The following is an 18,466-nucleotide window of genomic DNA, read 5'->3' as shown; positions in this document are numbered from 1 at the left end:
CCTTAAAGCGAATATTTAAAGCCCCAGTATGTCTCAAATGGTTTACAAAACGATTTAAATCTTCTAATGAAAAAAGCAGTTCTAACCTTATCGAACACACTTGCAATAGCATTTAATAGCATTAAATAAAACAGTTCGTTTGAATTGCTATTTAGCTCGCGTAAACCACACACCAGATTTCGTGAACCCGTGTGATCCACTTTCCTTTTTTTTTCTCTCACAATTTAGTCGTCAGTTTGAGATTTTATAGCGACTGGCTGTATCTGCAATAGCACGTTATTGTGTACCTCTGATTCTTAAGGCTGTTCTTAACCAGACGAACCTTTGGTTCGCGAACTAGGTTCGTGGGGTTCGGCGAACCTCAAGACTGGTTCGGCGAACTTGTCTTGGTTCTTAACCAGACGAACCTGAGTTTTCGAACTAGGTTTGGGGGGTTCGGCGAACTAGGTTCGGGGTTTGCAAGTCATGTCTTGGGAACCTTGAAGATCGGGCCGAACCTTTGACTCTTCTGCCAAGGAGGAAGACAAATTATTGAAAAACTGAATCTCAATGGCGGACGAAATCACCCAAGTCAAAATTACATTTTCTGAGATTTTATAAAAACAACGCTTGAACGAAAAGGTAGAATGGTGACTTCCGTTCGATTTCAAGTTAAGCTTTTCACTTTTCCGAGCAAGACAACCGCTGAGAGTGAAAAAACGCCGCTGTTCGACTTCGAAATTTCCAGTCGTAGACGACCTTCGCTTCTGCAGCATTGTGATTGTGTTAGTGCAGGTGAGGCAGTGTTACTCATTTCGCTGAGCTCGTTTTCGTATTGTTGTGCATTAGGATCATCTAGTATGATATGAATAAAAGCAGGAATGACTTCGGCATGTAAACGCATTGATTTTGTCGAAATCAGCACAGCAGTAAGCTAGATTCTTTCTGCTCAATTTGTTTAATTTTTTTCTTCAAAAGTTTATGACTTTGATTTTGATTGTTTGTTTATCTCATCGGCACAACATCCATCAGGCAAAATATCAATATGTTGAATGATAACGTTGAGATAAGGAAGTTCACACATTTATCTGCTTGCAACAACAATCGCAAGGACAGATCTATCTGCTTCGTTGACTGCTAGATTTTCATTGAATTTCCCAAGTAATGATGATCTCGTTTTCAATTAGATCTGGACAGTGTTTGTGTTCTTAGATTCATGATTGACCATGCAGGCTGATTGAGATCATAACATTGTGTTTGTTTGTGCTGGTGCAATGTGCAGATCAATGGCCCGGACCGCAGGATGACCCAGTGATCAATACAACTTGCGTTCACCACTCAACTTTGTCTTCCACCTAACTCAAGGGCAAAAATAAAGGTACATGCTGGTGAAATCATTGTGCAATTTATGTCTGTGAAGATCAAGATAGTTGTTAGCTCTAACTGATCATGCTTATTATTATCAAGTTATTTCAAACCTTGTTCGTTCCGTGTTGCGTCTGCTTTTTGTTGTCTTTTGTGTTCTTGTTTTTCCTGATGAAGCTTCCATAAGCGAAAATTCGTACCGTCTTGTCTCGTTCTTGTATCGGTGAGTACAGTATTCCTTTGTTTTTGAGTCACTTGAGAAAAAGTGACTCTATGTAATCGGTCAGTGTTAGTCTGTCCGGCCGGCCGTCCGGCCGGCCGGCCGTCCGTAGACACCACCTTAACGTTGGACTTTTCTCGGAAACTATCAAAGCGATCGGGCTCATATTTTGTTTAGTCGTGACCTCCAATGACCTCTACACTTTAACGATGGTTTCGTTGACCTTTGACCTTTTTCAAGGTCACAGGTCAGCGTCAAAGGAAAAATTAGACATTTTATATCTTTGACAAAGTTCATCGGATGTGATTGAAACTTTGTAGGATTATTCTTTACATCAAAGTATTTACATCTGTAGCCTTTTACGAACGTTATCAGAAAAACAAGGGAGATAACTAGCCTTTTCTGTTCGGCAACACACAACTTAACGTTGGGCTTTTCTCGGAAACTATAAAAGTGACCGGGCTCAAATTTTATGTGAACGTGACTCATTGTGTTGTGAATAGCAATTTCTTCCTGTCCATCTGATGCCTCATATAATATTCAGAACTGCGAAAGTGACTCGATCGAGCGTTTGCTCTTCTTGTTTAACTTTATTATCAAGTTACATACACACTCCACCCCAGCACCACCCTAAACCCATAACAACACTCTCCAGTCCAACTACCCCCACCCTTCCGTGCAACATATGTTGCCGTCTGTACCTTGTTTGTGGTTATGGGGAGTGCTCAAATAGTTCCATAACTGTTAATATAAATTAAAAGTACTGAGAGTTTCATTTTCCATTGCTCTTCCCCTTCCTCACGTCACATTACACACTCCCTTTGCCCCATCCCCCACCCCCTCTCTCTCTTTCTATGCTCTCTTTTTTCTTTTACTTCTTCTTCTCTTTCTCTCTACCTGTATAAATCAGCTCTCTGGTTGTTGCTTCTGTAAGTGTAATGTAAAGTTCTACATCTCTGCATTTGTATTGTCATTTTTCAGAATGCCCTTGTAATAACTTCAGCGTCTGCCCATGGAGTCTATATATAGGTCAAAGTCTCAAATGTGATGTGATCAAGAGGATGCCGCAATGATCCAGGTAATATTGCAAATACTCAAACTGATCTAAAAGCAGAAGCATAACGTGATCCACAAACATTTCTGCTTAAACATTACAGGGTTACAGTACACCCAGAAAAACAGCTGGATGTTAGTGCATAATTATCTGCAAGTGCAAGCAACATCGACCCTCTCCCCCTGCTCTTTTTCCATCAGCAAGAGCAACATTTATTTTCATGTACAACTTTTCTAGTGCCTCTTATGTTGTATAACTGTTGATATTTAAATGAAGCAAGTGTTTGTTTTCAATGGCACTGCATTTCTCATGTACACACACACACACACACACACACACACACACACACACACACACACACACACACATTCGCATTGTCTCTGCCTGTCTGTCTGTCTGTGTCTGTCTGTCTCTCTCTCTGTCTCTGTCTCTCTCTGTCTCTGTCTCTCTCTCTCTCTCTCTCTCTCTGTCTCTGTTTTTACATCAGTAATTTTGATCCCTTGCACTTCACTGGGATTTAGTTACTGAATCAGTCATTCAGTGAGAGTGTTATGTAGAGTAAGAGTATTGAGTCTGCTGCTGCTGCTGCTGTTGTTCTTACTCATTACTGTTTCTCCTTTCTGCATAATTCTTGTTCTCCCTTAAAATGCTGGTGTTTTTTTCATCATTACAGTATCTGTCCATTGAGTCTGCGTCTGAGCTGTGATGGGACCAAAAAGATTCCAGAATGAAAGAGGTAACTTTTACTGATCTTTATTTAGTTAATGGAGAAGTTGGTTCAAATAATGCATTACAGAGTTGCTGCCTTTTTGATATATTAAACATTGTCCCAGTCATTACATGATCAAACTGTGTTAGCCACCCCACCTTCCCCGGTTCCCAGCTATCCTTCTATCCCCGCCTCTAAACCCCCACCCCAATCCTTCCATCTCCCCCAAATCAAATTTACTGACACAACACTGATTTTCATTTTACCTTATTTAAGTGTTCTTTGAATAAAATTATATAGCCTGTTGCTGCTGCAAATGTTGTTGTGACTGTTCTTCCTCAGTGTATATTTTTTTCGTTTCCTCAGAATGCAGTTCTCCCATGCACCACAGCGTCTATCAATGGAGTCTACAATATTGTCTGGGATGTGATTTGAGCAAGAGCATGTCAGAATGACCGAGGTAACTTTTTAAACACACAGAACTGATCAAACTGTAGAATTCAAGTACACAATTTTAGATGTTTTCAAATGCATAACATACTGCAACAGTCAGGGTCTTTCTCCACATAAAGACTGAGTGTGAGGTTTTCTTGGTAAAATTGCGATTTTTGTCGCTATGCGCAGAGTGCGACCTTTTTATTTGATTTTTGTACTATAAAGGCAGATATTCAAATAAAAGAAAGTCTTGCATGGGGAGGAAGGAATATGCATGAGGCTTTTGACAAGACAAACTGTCCTTATTAGAGCCTAAACATACGTTCCTTACCGTTAGAACCAAAATGTCAGACATCATAGATGCTCCAATTAAACAAAAGAAGGGCATCCTTTTACTTTAACATAATTATACACTGTACCGCACATTAATAACCTGGTTGTGTTCTGTGGCAGTGCATAGTGGGAACCTTTTTGCTTAATGAATTTCACATGTGTCTGTAACTTGAATCTCCACCAAAAGAAGCTGGACGTAAAAAGGGGTGTCTAAAAAAAAGCGCCCTATTTCCTTTTTGATCTCTTTTTTTTTTTCGCAGTCAAAAATGTGATTAAAAAGAAAATAGGGAGGTTTTTTTACCATCCTGTATAGTCTTGTTGTTCCCATGTAAAAACCTAGTCAAACATGTGGTGTCTGATATGCTGGGTAATATGGTGAGGAACATGCCTTTAAAGGCCCAGTCATAATTGTGAAAGCCGTTCTGCTCAGCTAGAATTTGATGAATTTTGTTGTTGTTGTGTTTAATGAAATGAATTCGCAAAAAGGAAAACAATTTTTTTTACTGTTCACACAAAGCACTTGTAGATATTTGGTATGTGCCGCATGTCAGGGGTGGTCTTATTCAATCAATCAATATGAGGCTTATATCGCGCGTATTCCGTGGGAACAGTTCTAAGCGCAAGGATTTTTATTTTTTATTTTTTACATTTTTTTTATGCAATTTATATCGCGCACATATTCAAGGCGCAGGGATTTATTTATGCCGTGTGAGATGGAATTTTCTTACACAATACATCACGCATTCACATCGGCCAGCAGATCGCAGCCATTTCGGCGCATATCCTACTTTTCACGGCCTATTATTCCAAGTCACACGTGTATTTTGGTGGACATTTTTATCTATGCCTATACAATTTTGCCAGGAAAGACCCTTTTGTCAATCGTGGGATCTTTAACGTGCACACCCCAATGTAGTGTACACGGAAGGGACCTCGGTTTTTCGTCTCATCCGAAAGACTAGCACTTGAACCCACCACCTAGGTTAGGAAAGGGGGGAGAAAATTGCTAACGCCCTGACCCAGGGTCGAACTCGCAACCTCTCGCTTCCAAGCGCAAGTGCGTTACCACTCGGCCACCCAGTCCTAATACATACAGGTAAACTGACAGGTACTTTTCCACAGTGGAACCCCCCTTTCAGACCCATTCATTTCAGACTTCCTCCTTTTTAAGATCTTGCTTCTTTAGATGTTCTGTGACAGGTGAAGTGGCGCGCAGTGGTAAGACGTCAGGCTCCTAATCGAGAGGTCGTGAGTTCGAATCCCGGTCACTGCCGCCTGGTGGGTTAAGAGTGGAGATTTTTCCGATCTCCCAGGTCAACTTATGTGCAGACCTGCTTAGTGACTTAATCCCCTCCGTGTGTACACGCAAGCACAAGACCAAGTGCGCACGGAAAAGATCCTGTAAACCATGTCGGAGTTCGGTGGGTTATGGAAACACGAAAATATCCAGCATGCCTACTCAACGAAAGCGGAGTGAAGCTGACTATGCTCTCAGAGTAAAGTGTGGGGAACCCAAATGGGCAAACAAGCTCACACGTCACCAGAATTTCTGGAACGCTGATGAAGAAGAAGATGTTCTGTTCATAACCTCTGTAAATTACCCCCATTTTTAGACCCCTTCCATTTTAAGACTTGATTTTCTCACATTTTTTAAGGTCTTAAAAGGGGTTTCCCCTGTACTCCTAAAAAACCCTGACCCACAAAGTAATTTAATTATAACTGCTGTAATCGTTCCTTCCGTGTGCTATTATCTGTGGTTTTTTTTTTTTTCTCCTGTGTTGTCTCATCCTCTGTGCGCCCTGAAAGAGACCTCCGGGTCGAAATTGCCGTACCTTTTCTTATCCAGCTGTGATCCCGCCTTCGTATTAATGTGAGGGCAGTACTTTTTTTAAACTTTCAATATTGACCGTACGTTTTGCATAAAACACCAATAATGAATTAAAATTACATCAGAAAATTATTTCCTCACAATACACAATAGCCCCTCCTTTAAAGGCTGACAAAGTCCTATTTAATTAGTTTACTTACTTCCAGGGCTTTTCCCATCGTTGCGGGGATGTATAAATTAAGCTTCCTGCAAAGTTTTAGGTTTGAAGTCCTTACCAATTACAAGAAATAATCAATTCTTAATAAAATTTATTGCTATCATTAGAAACAGTTCTCCAGGGCTTGGGCTATTTTTAGACCGTCAACACAGACAGTACAGCTTCGTCAATCCCCGCGTGAAGGAAATCGCTCAACTTCCACGTGCACAACGTAGTGATATTGACACGCCAGATTAGCGCGGTAGCGGATTGTGCTAAGCAGGAAAGCGCGCTTTTCTGTATTCTTGTTAACTTCGCAATTTCCGGAAAACATCCACTTTCACTTTGAGACTGTTCTGTTTACATTTGACACTATCAACACCACTTTGCAATACTGAAATAATTGTTTCTGTTTTCTAAAGCTACAGCCAATCGTTATTATATCCCCTTAGGTACAGTTTTATAACATTATTGGCACATGTAAACAATAGGAATTAATTAATGAACGCTACGAAAAGGGCAGCCTTTAACCTATGAACTTGCAACTGTGTTGACCTGTGTAATGTAACATAGACCACCACCATCTCTGTCTCTGTCTCTCTCTCTCTCTCTCTCTCTCTCTCTCTCTCTCTCTCTCTTACACCCCTTACCTGTTCGCAAACCTTTACCCAAATGTATGCTAAATGTATATACAATACAAGACAAGACAAGACATGGCAAGACAAGACAAGTTAGGAAAAGGTTGCCAGTAGGCCAATACTGAATAGAGGGATGACAAGACAAGACAAGGCATGACAAGACAAGACAGGACAGGACAGGGACCAAAAAAAAAAAAGAAAGAAAAAAAGAAAGATAACTAATTCGGTCAACAGATGTAAAAGAAATAAGCATTTGTTTGGGTTGAATGTTTGGGTGTCACCCTGTATATATTTGTATTTTTGCAGGACAGGGTCGAGTTGTGATGATGTCAGGGCGACTGAAGACACACCAACAAGTATTCTTCGGAAGTGTTTGGAACACAAATGAACATTATTTCATAATAAAAAGGCGGCTGACATTGATGTTCATATCGGTTCATGTTCATATTCTCAGCACAGACGTGTGCTTAGAAATCGGATGTTTAAGAACAAGAGACAACCCTGAATAAAGCCTTATGAAATATGGTTGGAGCTGGATCAAAAGTGTGTGTGTGTGTGTGATTGAAGGGCAACATTTATAAATGATGAGACAGAAAGCTAAAGCACATCCTTTTATCGTACGTTCCATATCGTCCTCCTACTTTAAATGCTTGCTAATACAGACGTTCTCCAAGAAAACGTCTATCCAGTAATGTTTTGTTTATCGCAATGAAAGCTTTTTTTTGAGAAGAATGAAGAGGAATCAAATTTTTAAAAAACAAAAACCAAGACCAATTGAATTGCTCAAAACGTAAAGAAACAGGATGATTTTGGTTCAGTAGTACTATTTGTAGACCCTTAAAGCAATACATCCACAAGGGATTCCAGTGTATCAGTGCAAATAGAAGATTTCTGCTATAACTTGAAAATTAAAACAGACTGAATTGTGATAAAAGAACCAAAATCCCGAGTAGTTTTTTTTTTAGGTCTCCCTCTTCACTCAATCCCCAAACTCATATTCTGTACCGAAAAGAGCTCAAACACACACGTGGACAGACAGACACGCACACACACTTTGGTAAACAATTAGAAATATCGCTATCATCATTTATTTTTGGTCACCGTCTTTCCCTTTTCACAGGCAAGTTTTTTTGTGTAGCATTTCCCATAGAACCCCGATGGCTCCACGGTAGACACAATGATCAGTCCATACCAGTCATGTTATTTTCTCGAATCAATTTATAACCTTTAGCCCAGGAGGGTAAATGACAGAAGGCTTCGGGTAATCTTGAACTTTAATGTGTTAAATTCATAGCTCATAATTCAGAGGCATTCAAGCCTCCAAATTTGGAGAACCTGCACTTGTAATCATAACAAGTCTTTTAGATCCCTTTAAAGTCACGGAATGAACTCCGATGAACTGTACGAATCATAGCGTACTCTGGTACGAATGCATTTTGTTTACAAATTACATGCGTCAAAGAAGGAATTATCCGTGTCAGCGGACAGGGGAGGCAACTTTGTCGTGTAATTGAAGTCCCTTGGTTGACAACCTACGCCATTTTCGCCGATCAAACAACCAAATTAATTAATTATGCTTAGGTTTGGAGCTTAATCCGTCAATTAATTTCATGATAAATGTTCTTGGGCTTGATTACAGGTACTTGGATCTAAAATAAGTAAAGTATGCCACTCGATTCTGAGCTATGAATTTAACACACTAAAGTTCAAGATTACCAGGCTTCGTGCACCATGATCAAGTGGGAAGGAGAGACCCAAATCGACAACCAGCACGGAGTTACTACTCAATCGGTGATTTCGTCTTGGAGGCAGCCATTTTTGGAAGGGGAATAACTTACTTGCTTTTATTGTCGACTCGGAGTGAGCTCCCCTCGTTTGTTGGCGATCCAGGTTTCGTGTCTTGGACGAACTAGTCCTTGAGTTTGCCGAACAAGTTCACCCAGTTAAGACACAGACCATGGTTCGCGAACCTTAGTTCGGCGAACCAATGGTTCGTCTGGTTAAGAACAGCCTTAACATGCAACAAACGGCTGCGAGTCACACGAACTTGTCGGCGGCGGCTGGCTTCAGAAAGCGAGCGCAATGCAGAAAAATCGTCTGCTTTGAGACACGACCTTTTGTGACCCTGCTTCCGGGCTATCTTTTTACATTTAGTCAAGTTTTGACTAAAGGTTTTAACATAGAGGGGGGAATCGAGACGAGGGTCGTGGTGTTTGTGTGTGTGTGTGTGTGTGTGTGTCTGTGTGTGTGTCTGTGCGTGTGTGTGTGTAGAGCGATTCAGAGTAAACTACTGGACCGATCTTAATGAAATTTTACATGAGAGTTTCTGGTTATGATATCCCCAGACGTTGTTTTCATTTTTTGGATACATGTCTTTGATGACGTCATATCCGGCGTTTTGTAAAAGTTGAGGCGGCACTGTCACACCCTCATTTTTCAATCAAATTGATTGAAATTTTGGCCAAGGAATTTTCGACGAAGGCCGGACTTTGGTATTGCATTTCACCTTGAAGGCTTAAAACTTGATTAATGACTTTGGTCATTAAAAATCAGAAAATTGTAATTAAATTTTTTTTTATATAATGATCCAAATTTACGTTCATCTTATTTTTCATCATTTTCTGATTCCAAAAACATATAAATATGTTATATTCGGATTAAAATCAAGCTCTGAAAATTAAAAATATAAAAATTATGATTAAAATAACATTTCCGAAATCGATTTAAAAACAATTTCATCTTATTTCTTGTCGGTTCCTGATTCCAAAAACATATAGATATGATATGTTTGGATTAAAAACACGCTCAGAAAGTTAAAACGAAGAGAGGTATAGAAAAGCGTGCTATGTAGCACAGCGCAACCACTACCGCGCTAAACATGCTCGTTAATTTCACTGCCTTTTGCACCAGCGGCGGACTACGGTCATTGTGACAAAATGCAGTGCGTTCAGTTTCATTCTGTGAGTTCCACAGCTTGACTAAATGTTGTAATTTCGCCTTACGCGACTTGTTTAAAACTTTCAAAACTTCGAATTGTACTGATCTTGTCTTGATGAAAAAAGAAATCTTTTATGATTTAAGAATGTTTGTGTTACAAGCTGTCAATTTATTATTTAGATTTTAAAAGTTAGTTCTAGCGCCAAAACGAGGCGCCTGATTGTAGATCAGACGGTCCGCGAAAATAAATTCTTTGAACATTTCGCACTCTCGACGGAAAGCAGCCAGGATGTTCCCGTTCGGTGAGCGTTCAAATGGAAGGGTGTTTGTAGTGTGTGTAAAAGCCTGACAGTATTTGTGATGGTTTACGGGAGGCTTACTGTGCCTTTAAATGAGAAAAGTACAAACTCGGTTTGGAATTAAAAGAATGAACAACACGATGTCCTGATGTTTTAAGATTCAGAGAAAAAAAAAGCAGAGACCGCCTATACGGCCGCAAAACTCAAATCAAACTGTCGCTTTAAAGCATCATGAATCACTTCGTCTGCAGTCCCGTCAGTGTTTATTTCCGCCATCAAACCACATTGTACCATGACGATATTTCGGGTTCGGATGATGCTGTACATCCAAACTCAATCAATCAATCAATGAGTCTTATATCGCGCATATTCCGTGGGTACAGTTCTAGGCGCTCTGCAGTGATGCCGTGTGAGATGAAATTTTATACGGCCAGTAGATTGCAGCCATTTCGGCGCATATTTACCTTCCAAGTCACACGGGTATAGGTAGACAATTATTAACTGTGCCTAAGCAATTTTGCCAGGAAAGACCCTTTTGTCAATCGTGGGATCTTTAACGTGCACACCCAATGTAGTGTACACGGGGGGAGGTTCAGACACCGAAGAGAGTCTGCACACAAAGTTGACTCTGTGAAATAAATTTCCGCCGAACCTGGGATCGAACTCACGCTGACAGCGGCCAACTGAATACAAATCCAGCGCGCTACCAACTGAGCTATATCCCCTGCTTGTTAGCCTGCGAAGACAAATGGCAGATAGTGTTAATGTATCATTATACATGTACTTTTCAGTGTTGTGGCCTCCTGCAAAAGGATACGTCTGCCGTCGAATGAATAAACCAAAAGCAAAACACACTCACTCGCCCGAAAAAAAACACAACCACATTTAAATTTATTTCCCTTGATACTAACCAGCTGCACATGACTTTAAACTTTCGTAACTGTCTAAGTGATAAAATACCTGCATGCGGCGGATGCTAGAAACCTGAACCTGAAGCGACCTCACTGATCGGGCTTCAAGGGAAATAACTGTAACTTTGGATGAATACGAAACTTCGTCCTTATCACGGAAGGAACCCCTTAAAATGCAAAACAGTGTCTGGATTCTATCCCCTTTATTAAGCAGACGTGAAGACTACCAACTACGGTACATGTCGGAATCCCCGCAGACCTGCACTGCCTGCTCGTCTTGCCCACGAGCATAATAATCTCAGCCTCGTGCCATCAAAGAGGAAGTGACGAAAGGTCACGTGCTAATGACGGAAAGGTCATGTTATAATGACGGAAAGGTCACGACAACTGACCTCAACTATGGCCGCCTACGCGTAGAGGTGAAAATTAATATGAGGCTTACTAAACAATGCAAAATGGACGTACCTACTGTTCTGCGACCAAAATACTGAAAATTACCTGCTATTCAGACTTGGTCGTGTGAAAGACGTTTTCTTCCACACAAGATTACGTTGATTGTCTAACGAAGCCGTCTGGAAGAAAACTGTCACACGACCAAGTCTGAATAGCATTTATGTCTCACAGCTTCAACAGAGGAGAGAACAAACACGTTTTGCGTACTCACGCTTGACGATTGCCTCCGTTCTTGCTATGCTCCAAGCGTGTAGCTATGGAATGATAACGGTATCTAGTGATTAACATGTTGAGTTGTGTCAAAATCAGCATCTGGGTTCATGAAATTGTCAGTCATGAGATCAAGACATATCTTTTTGTCTGTACAGTCCAGTGAAGACTCTCATTCGCTCTTCTTTTTCAGGCAGCTTAAAGCCTGGCCAGGTTTTCTCGGAGGGGGGTGGGTGAGGGCCCCAAGGGGGGGGGGGGGGGGGGTGGGTATCATCACGATCACGGGAAGGGAAATTTTAGCTTTCATGATCACAGTTACCTTGATTTTTGTTTTCACGATCACGAACACCTTGACGAATAGAGGATCATAGAGTGATACAGCTGTGAAAAATGTACGTTGAAAATAAAATGCTTTGCAATAATGCCCATCACGATCACGAAAACAAATGACGATCACGATCACGAGACTTGATTTTTTTGTCATCACGGATCACGGGCAAAGTCCCATCACGATCACAGAAATGGAAATTTCGGCAATCACGGTCACAGAAAGGTCAAAAATCGCCAATCACGATTTTAAACCCTTTGGGGCCCTCGTGGGTGTGTAAGCATACACAGTACAAATTATTTTTTTCTTTCTTTCTTTATTTGGTGTTTAACGTCGTTTTCAACCGTTCAAGGTTATATCGCGACGGGGAAAGGGGGGAGATGGGATAGAGGCACTTGTCAATTGTTTCTTGTTCACAAAAGCACTAATCAAAAAATTGCTCCAGGGGCTTGCAACGTAGTACAATATATGACCTTACTGGGAGAATGCAAGTTTCCAGTACAAAGGACTTAACATTTCTTACATACTGCTTGACTAAAATCTTTACAAACATTGACTATATTCTATACAAGAAACACTTAACAAGGGTAAAAGGAGAAACAGAATCCGTTAGTCGCCTCTTACGACATGCTGGGGAGCATCGGGTAAATTCTTCCCCCTAACCCGCGGGGGGAAGTACAAATGACAGAGTTGACAAATTTGTCTATCGCGTTCATACCTCCAGCAAATTTCTGCCAATGCTCAGATTTGCCTAACACTTTCGCAAATACTGATATAACCATTATTGGCCCTGCATGCAACGTCACGAATGTTTGGCATAACACCCTGAATTAATATGAATATTTTTAAAGTTCTTTTGGAAACGTTACGTAACTTTACCTGTATTGCCAATATATTCACAAACAGTTATGGTGATCTTTATTCACCTAGTTGTCATGTTTTCTGGAAGTTTGAAACGTTTTCATTGAGACATTTAGGATATATTGAACTTTCAGTGGAGGACCCCCTAAAAAATGACCGCAAACGTGCTCTTTTGGGCCTTTGGTTTAAACAGTTTTTGAGTCACTTGAGAAAATGTGACTCTATGTAATCGGTCAGTGTTAGTCTGTCCGGCCGGCCGTCCGGCCGGCCGTCCGGCCGGCCGTCCGTAGACACCACCTTAACGTTGGACTTTTCTCGGAAACTATCAAAGCGATCGGGCTCATATTTTGTTTAGTCGTGACCTCCAATGACCTCTACACTTTAACGATGGTTTCGTTGACCTTTGACCTTTTTCAAGGTCACAGGTCAGCGTCAAAGGAAAAATTAGACATTTTATATCTTTGACAAAGTTCATCGGATGTGATTGAAACTTTGTAGGATTATTCTTTACATCAAAGTATTTACATCTGTAGCCTTTTACGAACGTTATCAGAAAAACAAGGGAGATAACTAGCCTTTTCTGTTCGGCAACACACAACTTAACGTTGGGCTTTTCTCGGAAACTATAAAAGTGACCGGGCTCAAATTTTATGTGAACGTGACTCCCAGTGACCTCTACACTTTGACGTCTGCTTTGGTGACCTTTGACCTTTTTCAAGGTCACAGGTATGCTTCAGGTATGCATTGTGTTGTGAATAGCAATTTCTTCCTGTCCATCTGATGCCTCATATAATATTCAGAACTGCGAAAGTGACTCGATCGAGCGTTTGCTCTTCTTGTTTTTTATTCAGTTGCATAAATACAAAGCCGTAATTGAATGTTATAATAACGGAGCACAACAAGATAAACTTATAAATGTGCTCTTAGAAACAAACGAGTAATGTGGCGGACGATATTGTAAATGCATTATATTTAAACAAATGAAAACAAGAACAACAACAACGATAACTATAGCAACAGTGGTACGGAAAACTCACACACACACACACACACACACACACACACACACACACACACACACACACACACACACACATACACACATACACACATGCGCACACACACACACACATAGAGACACACACATAGAGACATAGAGGACAATCAGATACAGTGAGAGAGAGAGAGAGAGAGAGAGAGAGAGAGAGAGAGAGAGAGAGAGAGAGAGAGAGAGAGAGAGAGAGAGAGAGAGAGAGAGAGAGAGAGAGAGAGAGATTGCATCCACTATAGATCAATTCAATGCTCTAATAACAAAATGACTAAACATATGGTATTAACAAAAACGTTTGCTGTCTAATATACATTTCTGAATCTGATTAAACAGCGCTATGTTTTCAGCCAAGGACTTGTCACTATTACCGTACACAGCACACACAACAGTAATATTATTCTTATCTGGTAAAGTATTAATAGTGGTTGCTCTAACATTCGTGTAAAATGGACAGTCAAATAAAAAGTGTTCACAATTTTCAACATGAAAACCACACCTGCAGAAAACATCATTTGTCAAATGTCTTTTAAACATATCTGCATTTAAATCACTAATCTCTAATCTTAATTTACAGTGAATGATTTCTGCTTTTCGAACTTTAGAGTAGACATACGGGGGAATTACAGGGTCATCTCTGGACAAAAATCTTTTAAAACAACCAATTGAATTCGTTTGTTTTATATGCTCAGGTAATTCATTCCATAGAGATGTTGCAGAAGGAAAAAAGGAATGCTTATATAATTCAGTTCTACATCGAAACATTTGCCTATCATATGGTTTGCGTCGGTGATACGGATTTACTGCTGAAATGAGAGATGGTAAGTAATCAAGTAAATACACTGGCGCTAGACCATTAACTAATTTAAAAAAAACGATCAATTTATGTCTTCTGCGCCGTTCTTGCAGTGTTGTAAAACCTGACTTATTGTAAAGTTTTTGATGGCCTGTGCCACGAACAGCTCCAATAATAGTTCTAATAGCATCTAGGTGCATTTTTTCAAGTTCAACTGCCAACATTGCATTGCAATTATCCCATATAAGATCTGCATAGTCAAAATGAGGAAGAATAAAAGCCTTATACATAATTTCTAGTGCCTTGCGACTGAGTCGGTATTTATACGAACGCAAACATGCAACTAAAATACGAGCTTTAACAACTATAGAGTGTACGTCTGCCGTCGAATGACTTTTGAACACTTCGTGGTCTGGGTGGCCGAGTGGTTAACGCACTTGCCTCGGAAGCGAGAGGCTGCGAGTTCGACCCTGGGTCAGCATCAGGGCGTTAGCAATTTTCTCCCCCCTTTCTTAACCTAGGTGGTGGGTTCAAGTGCTAGTCTTTCAGATGAGACGAAAAACCGAGGTCCCTTCGTGTACACTACATTGGGGTGTGCACGTTAAAGATCCCACGATTGACAAAAGGGTCTTTCCTGGCAAAATTGTATAGGCATAGATAAAAATGTCCACCAAATACCCGTGTGACTTGGAATAATAGGCCGTGAAAGGTGAATGCTCGCCCTAATAGGCTTGAGGTTTGCTGGCCGATGTGAATGCGTGATATATTGTGTAAAAAATTCCATCTCACACGGCATAAATAAATCCCTACGCCTTGAATCCGTGGTTGAGATATGTGCGCGATATAAATTGCATAAAATAAATAACACAAATAAATAAATGCATGATGATTCCATTTACAGTCATTTTGCAGATACACGCCCAAATGTTTATGAACAGTGGTTTCAATTAATATCTCTTTGCCAAATTTTAGCGGCAATGTTTCCGGTTGTCTCATAGTAGAGACAGTCAATAATTCAGTTTTTGACTGATTAAAGTTAACTTTCCAATTTTTTGCCTATTACAGTATCTGTTGTACATGTATCAGAATTCAAAATTTCAGTGCATTCAAGTGTATTATCGGGGGACACGTACATACTCGTGTCGTCGGCAAATAGTTTAATTATTGATTTAATATCAACAACAATGTCATTGATATAAACAAGAAACAGAAGTGGCCCCAAGACTGACCCTTGAGGGACACCAGAATGAACACAGGGGTAATTTGTCATGCAACCTTTTATGACTACAGCTTGAATTCTATCAGACAAATAATCGTTAATCCATTCTAATAAAATATATCTTATACCTATTGCGTATAATTTATAAATCAGACCACGATGCCATACTCTATCGAACGCTTTGGAAATAAAAAAAAATTGCTTGTGATGTACATTGCTTGTCCAAAGATTGACACAAATCGTCATATATACCAAGAAGTTGAAAAACAGTTGAGTCACCTGGAATAAAGCCTGACTGAGATACTGTCAATAAATTATGATCTGTCAAATACGTAAACATATGAGTTGGAATACCTTTTTCCATTAATTTACCGATACAGCTTAATAAGGATATTGTGCGATAATTTGTGCATAATGATTTCTCGCCTTTCTTGTAAACTGGGGTAACATGTGCCACTTTCCAAGCCTTTGGAAATGTACCTTCGGCTAATGATCTACTAAACAGTTTTGAAAGTGGATCAGAGACAACGTCTACGGCTGCTTTAAGAATCTTGTTATGAACAAGATCGGGACCAACTGCCTTGTTTTGGTCAAGGGATTTAATAATTCCAGAAACCATGTCAGTAGTAGTGATAAGTGGAGGAGCGGATCTTGGGTGCTGTGACAGGGTTGGAAAATGATCATCTTACAAGATACAAGATACAAGATACAAGAAATTTTATTGTCCTCATCAATACAAGAAAATCTGGTATGTGTGTGGCAAGACATAATACACTGATACATAGACATTTACAAAGCAACAACTGAAGTTCAATATCAGCACACCCTTACGCACACATACCCACTACTTCAGACACACAGGCTACATGTGCCCCTCGGACGTACGCAACCCACAATTCACCCAGCCATACAACTCCACATGCACTTACTCATTCATGCAGCACTCTAGCGCCCGGCCATGCACAACTCACACACTGGAACCCTCGTACGGCTACATATGACACCCGCACAGACATTACAGCCTCAAACATCGTACTAGATCTACAACTAACAAGCATACATCCACTATCAAACACCGAATACATCATCACACATTACATCATAACATATTGCATTATAACACACGCACAAACATTACAACATCAAACATCGTACTATAATCTACAACTAACAAACAATCATACACTATCAAACACCAAATATATCATCGTACATTAAATTACATCATACCCCCCCCACCCCACCATACATTCACAATCGACACAGAATACATCATCATACATATACATTACATCATAACCCCCATACATACGCAATCAACACATAGTACATCATCATACATTACATTACATCATAACCCACCCCCCCCCCATCATACAAAGTAAATAGACGTCAACATTTCACTCTTTCCCCACCCCCCACCAATCACACGTCCTCTACTCTACCATCGCTCACACCTACTACACATCACCCATAGTCCTCCAAGTCACAGTTCACAGCACTCATTGTCCTTCCGCAGTCACAGTTCACATCACCCATAGTCCTCACATCACAGTTCACATCACCCATAGTCCTCACAGTCAAATTTCACAGCACTCAAGTCTATCTAGCATACTGTCACATTCACAGGGACTGGTTGTAGAGTCGTACAGCCATCGGGAGGAACGAGTCCCTCATCCGGTTCGTCCTGGCCCGCCAGCACCTCAAACGGCGTGATGACTCACGCGTGGGCTCGCACGATGCGAGCGCCTGGTGCAGAGGGTGGCGGTCGTCAGAGCGGATCATGCTCAGCTTCTTCAGCGCCACACTCGGGAATCGAGTGCTGAGAGGCTGAAGCTCAGAGCCAATGATGGAGCCTGCTCTCTTCACAATCTTCTCCAACCTTTCCATGTCGCCTTTCTTTGCACTGCTGTGGTAGCAGAGCTGGTTGAAGGAGACGACACTCTGAATAGTCGCCTGGTAGAAGAGGTGGAGGATCTGTGGGTCGACGTGGAACTGCCGCAGCTTCCTCAGGAAGAAGAGCCTCTGGTTTGCCCGCTTGCACACGGCGTCCACGTTTGGCGACCAGTCGAGCTGGTTGTCGATGATGGTGCCCAGATACTTGTAGGTATCCACCATCTCGACTGGTTCGCCCTTGATGATGATGGGGTCGACGGCGGACTTGGTTCGTCGGAAGTCCATGATGAGTTCCTTCGTCTTGGTCACGTTGAGCTCCAGGAAGTTGTCGTCGCGCCACTGTACCAGCTCCTCCTCCGTCTTCATCATCAACACAGGATTGGTTAACAAAAAAGGTATTAAATACTTCTGCTTTCTCCTCATCAGAATTGCAAATAATTCCGTTATTGTCAATTGGTGGAATTTCTGACTGTGATGGGCCTTTCTTGGTCATGAAATTATTTACTAACTTCCACCAATCTTTGTTACCAAAATGTATTTGCGAAATTATTCTATCGTCTAATTCAATATTATATTCTTCTTTTCTTTTACGAATTTTGTCTACTAAAATGTTTCGAATGCGTCTAAATAACGCCCAACGTTCTAGAATATAAACGTTTTGCCAAACTGTGTATTATTTGTTTTTTTCCTTATTAACTTTTTTATTCCCTCGGTTATCCATGGGGCATCTCGTTAATTTATCACAACTGTT

General features: G+C 40.7%; 1 protein-coding gene and 1 long non-coding RNA gene across 3 annotated transcripts; one reads left to right on the top strand and one right to left on the bottom strand.

The window, feature by feature from the left end:
- Window positions 1-298: 298 nt before the first annotated feature.
- On the top strand, window positions 299-7,621 carry LOC138981993 (uncharacterized). 2 transcript variants are annotated; one of them, XR_011460757.1, is made up of 6 exons: window positions 299-774; window positions 1,262-1,357; window positions 2,546-2,642; window positions 3,292-3,354; window positions 3,694-3,787; window positions 7,064-7,621. It is a non-coding gene; the product is annotated as an uncharacterized lncRNA (long non-coding RNA). The 2 variants fall into 2 exon arrangements; XR_011460756.1 differs by lacking the exon at window positions 299-774 and having other exon boundaries at window positions 945-1,357.
- An 8,818-nt stretch (window positions 7,622-16,439) lies between these two features.
- Window positions 16,440-18,081, bottom strand: LOC138983102 (uncharacterized). Its single transcript, XM_070356510.1, has 2 exons — window positions 17,544-18,081; window positions 16,440-16,477 (listed from the first exon to the last, which is right to left on the bottom strand). The coding sequence occupies exons 1-2, from the start codon at window positions 18,079-18,081 to the stop codon at window positions 16,440-16,442; spliced, it is 576 nt and encodes a 191-aa protein (XP_070212611.1).
- Window positions 18,082-18,466: the final 385 nt, after the last annotated feature.

The sequence above is a fragment of the Littorina saxatilis genome, linkage group LG12 (genome assembly GCF_037325665.1).
Source record: "Littorina saxatilis isolate snail1 linkage group LG12, US_GU_Lsax_2.0, whole genome shotgun sequence".
NCBI lineage: Eukaryota > Metazoa > Mollusca > Gastropoda > Littorinimorpha > Littorinidae > Littorina > Littorina saxatilis.
This window is presented reverse-complemented; position numbering and strand designations above follow the sequence as displayed.